At 44.6% G+C, this 2,443-nt stretch overlaps 1 protein-coding gene across 1 annotated transcript in view; it reads left to right on the top strand.

The window, feature by feature from the left end:
* Znf112 (zinc finger protein 112) overlaps positions 1-2,443 on the top strand; it is a 19,622-nt gene continuing 17,179 nt past the window's right edge. Inside the window, 1 exon segment of the mRNA XM_013354859.2 lies at positions 1-151. Coding sequence (XP_013210313.2) covers positions 36-151 — 116 coding nt within the window. The 5' untranslated portion in view covers positions 1-35.

Raw genomic sequence — 2,443 nt, forward strand, 5'->3', positions numbered from 1 at the left:
AATACCAGGTTTAAGGCTAATTTTTCTTCACGTGTATGTGTGTCGTCCTGGTCACCTCGGGAACTGGAAAGTGTGCTCCCGGTGGCCTGTGCGGGAAGAGTCACTTCCGGCCCAGGTGTGCGAGGCCGTGGCCCGCGTTCCTCTCAGAAAGGTGAGCCCCCCTTCTGCTGTCCTCTCCTGCGTCTTCCCGATGCTTTTCAGATTGTCCGGGGCGATAGGCAGCAGGCGTGGATGCTGGGAAGGAAATCCGCCTCAGTAGGGCAGGAGGCGAGTTTGCTGTGAATGAGCCTGCCGGAGCGTGCCGCGCTTGCGCACAATGATTCAGGCCTGGCCGGGGCTGTCAGTCACCGGGATGGAGGGTGTCATGGGCACCGGGAGCCCCCAGCCGTCTCTCTAGCCACTGACGGAAATGCACAGTCGTCTCCGTCTGTGCCCCCGTTTCTTCCCCAACATTGGTACCATTCGAAGAGTGAGCTCGTGTTAGCTGCAAGGCTGAAGACAGCGGGCGCGCGGTACCAGCTCTTAGTTATTATTTTGCTCTTAGTGCTTTCCAGATTTCGAGGAAGCGCCCCAGTCTCTGGAAGCTCCAGTGACCCACAGATGGTCTCAGAGTTCCTGCTGTAGGGTCCTTGGCCCCAGCCTGACCACATCTGACCACTCCACCAAAATCTTCACTGACTCTTTTTTTGTTGTTGTTCTTTTTTTTCTTTGTTTTTGTTTTGTTATTGAGACAGTGGTTCCTAGCTGTTGCTTGAAGTGTCCACTATGACTGGGAGGGGGACGGGGGCTGATGAAGTACGTTTTCACCTTGTATCTTGCCTCCCTGTATTTGGAAAAGAGCGTATGAGGAAGGAGGCATCAGTAAACGGGGTGCAGTAGTCTGAATAAGAAACGAATCCATAGTCTCTGGTCTTTGAGTATTTGGTCCAAGTTAGGGGGACAGTGATGTTTGCTGAGGTGTAGGTGGCATGGCCCTGCTGGAGGAAATATGTCATTGGAGGGAGGTCTGAGGAGGTAGGGTTTTATGTTATTGCAATTTGCTCTCTCTACTTTGTGCTTTGGGGTCAAGATAGGAGCACTCAGCTTCCTCCTCCTCTTGCCACACCTGCCTCCCTTTGGAACCAAAAGCCAAAATAAACGCTTTCTTCTACAAGTTGGTCATGGTGTTTTATCGCAGAAGTAGAAATGTAACTAATACATATGGTTAGAATTGAGCATCCTTCCTTCTCAGTACCCTCTCTTCTCATGGTCGATGGTGTGGTTTTTACTCATCGATAGATCTAGCTGTGTAGCGGTCCTAGTATTTTTTTCAGTAAATTCTAGAAGTGGTGATGAATTACTTGGGCACATACAATAAGGATGCTACATAATTATTTAATATTAAATACTTATAGAACTTTTATACAAATTAACAAGTCCAACTCTCACAAGAGCTTTATTTTGTGTGGAACCATCATTCTCATTTAATTCACTTATTTTTTTATTACATCTACTTAAGGGAAAAATAAAATAAAATCTGTTTTTAAAATGAAGATACAAGTTCACTTAATCTACCAAATAGAAAAATATAGTTGGGTGATGGTGGTGCATGCCTTTAACCCCAGTAGTCAGGAGGCAGACAGATCCCTGTGAAGCGAGGCCAGCCTACTCCACAGAGCAAGTTCTAGGACAGGTGTTACACAGAAAACAAAACAAAACAAAACAAAAAAAAGAAGAATATTATTTGCATTACATCCCATGTTCATAGATAATTGTATTTCTTTATAATTTATATATTTTCTTAATCTGATACAAAATACAATCATTTCTATGGTCATATGAACTAGGCATGGTGAGATGGCTCAGTAGGTAAAATCACTTGCCACCAAGCCTGATGTCTAAGTTTGATCCCCAGGACTCTCATGATGGAAGAAGAGAATTGCTATGGAATGTTTATATCCACCCATCCATCATCATCATCATCATCATCATCATCATCATCATCATCATCATCATCATCATCATCATCATCTATGCCTGGCAACGCTAAGCATACATGGGCAGCCCATTTATGGCGGTTCTCTAGTTGTTCCTATCCTGGGCAGTCCTAGAAGCTTGTGTTATTGTCATGCCCACGGTTCCACAGTCTTCCTTTATGCTGTCTGTCCATTGTTTTTGGGTCTTCCTCTTCGCCTTAGCCTATGCACTCCTCCAAACAGTGCTATCTTTGGGGTTCTGTCATCATTCATTCTCATAACATGGTCCATGTATCTCAAGCGTCGATGCCATAACCTGTAGTTTACTTTCTTCTGTAGGTGGAGATGTTTCTTAATGTCATCATCCTGTAGCCTAACTCTTCGTGTGACACCTAGAATCCTCCTGAGACATGTCATCTCAAACACATTCAGCTGCTGTTCTAAGAAGTGTTTCATTGTTCAGGTTTTTTTTTTTTTTTTTTTTTTTT

This window comes from Microtus ochrogaster, unplaced genomic scaffold (assembly GCF_000317375.1).
Source record: "Microtus ochrogaster isolate Prairie Vole_2 unplaced genomic scaffold, MicOch1.0 UNK74, whole genome shotgun sequence".
Classification (NCBI taxonomy): domain Eukaryota; kingdom Metazoa; phylum Chordata; class Mammalia; order Rodentia; family Cricetidae; genus Microtus; species Microtus ochrogaster.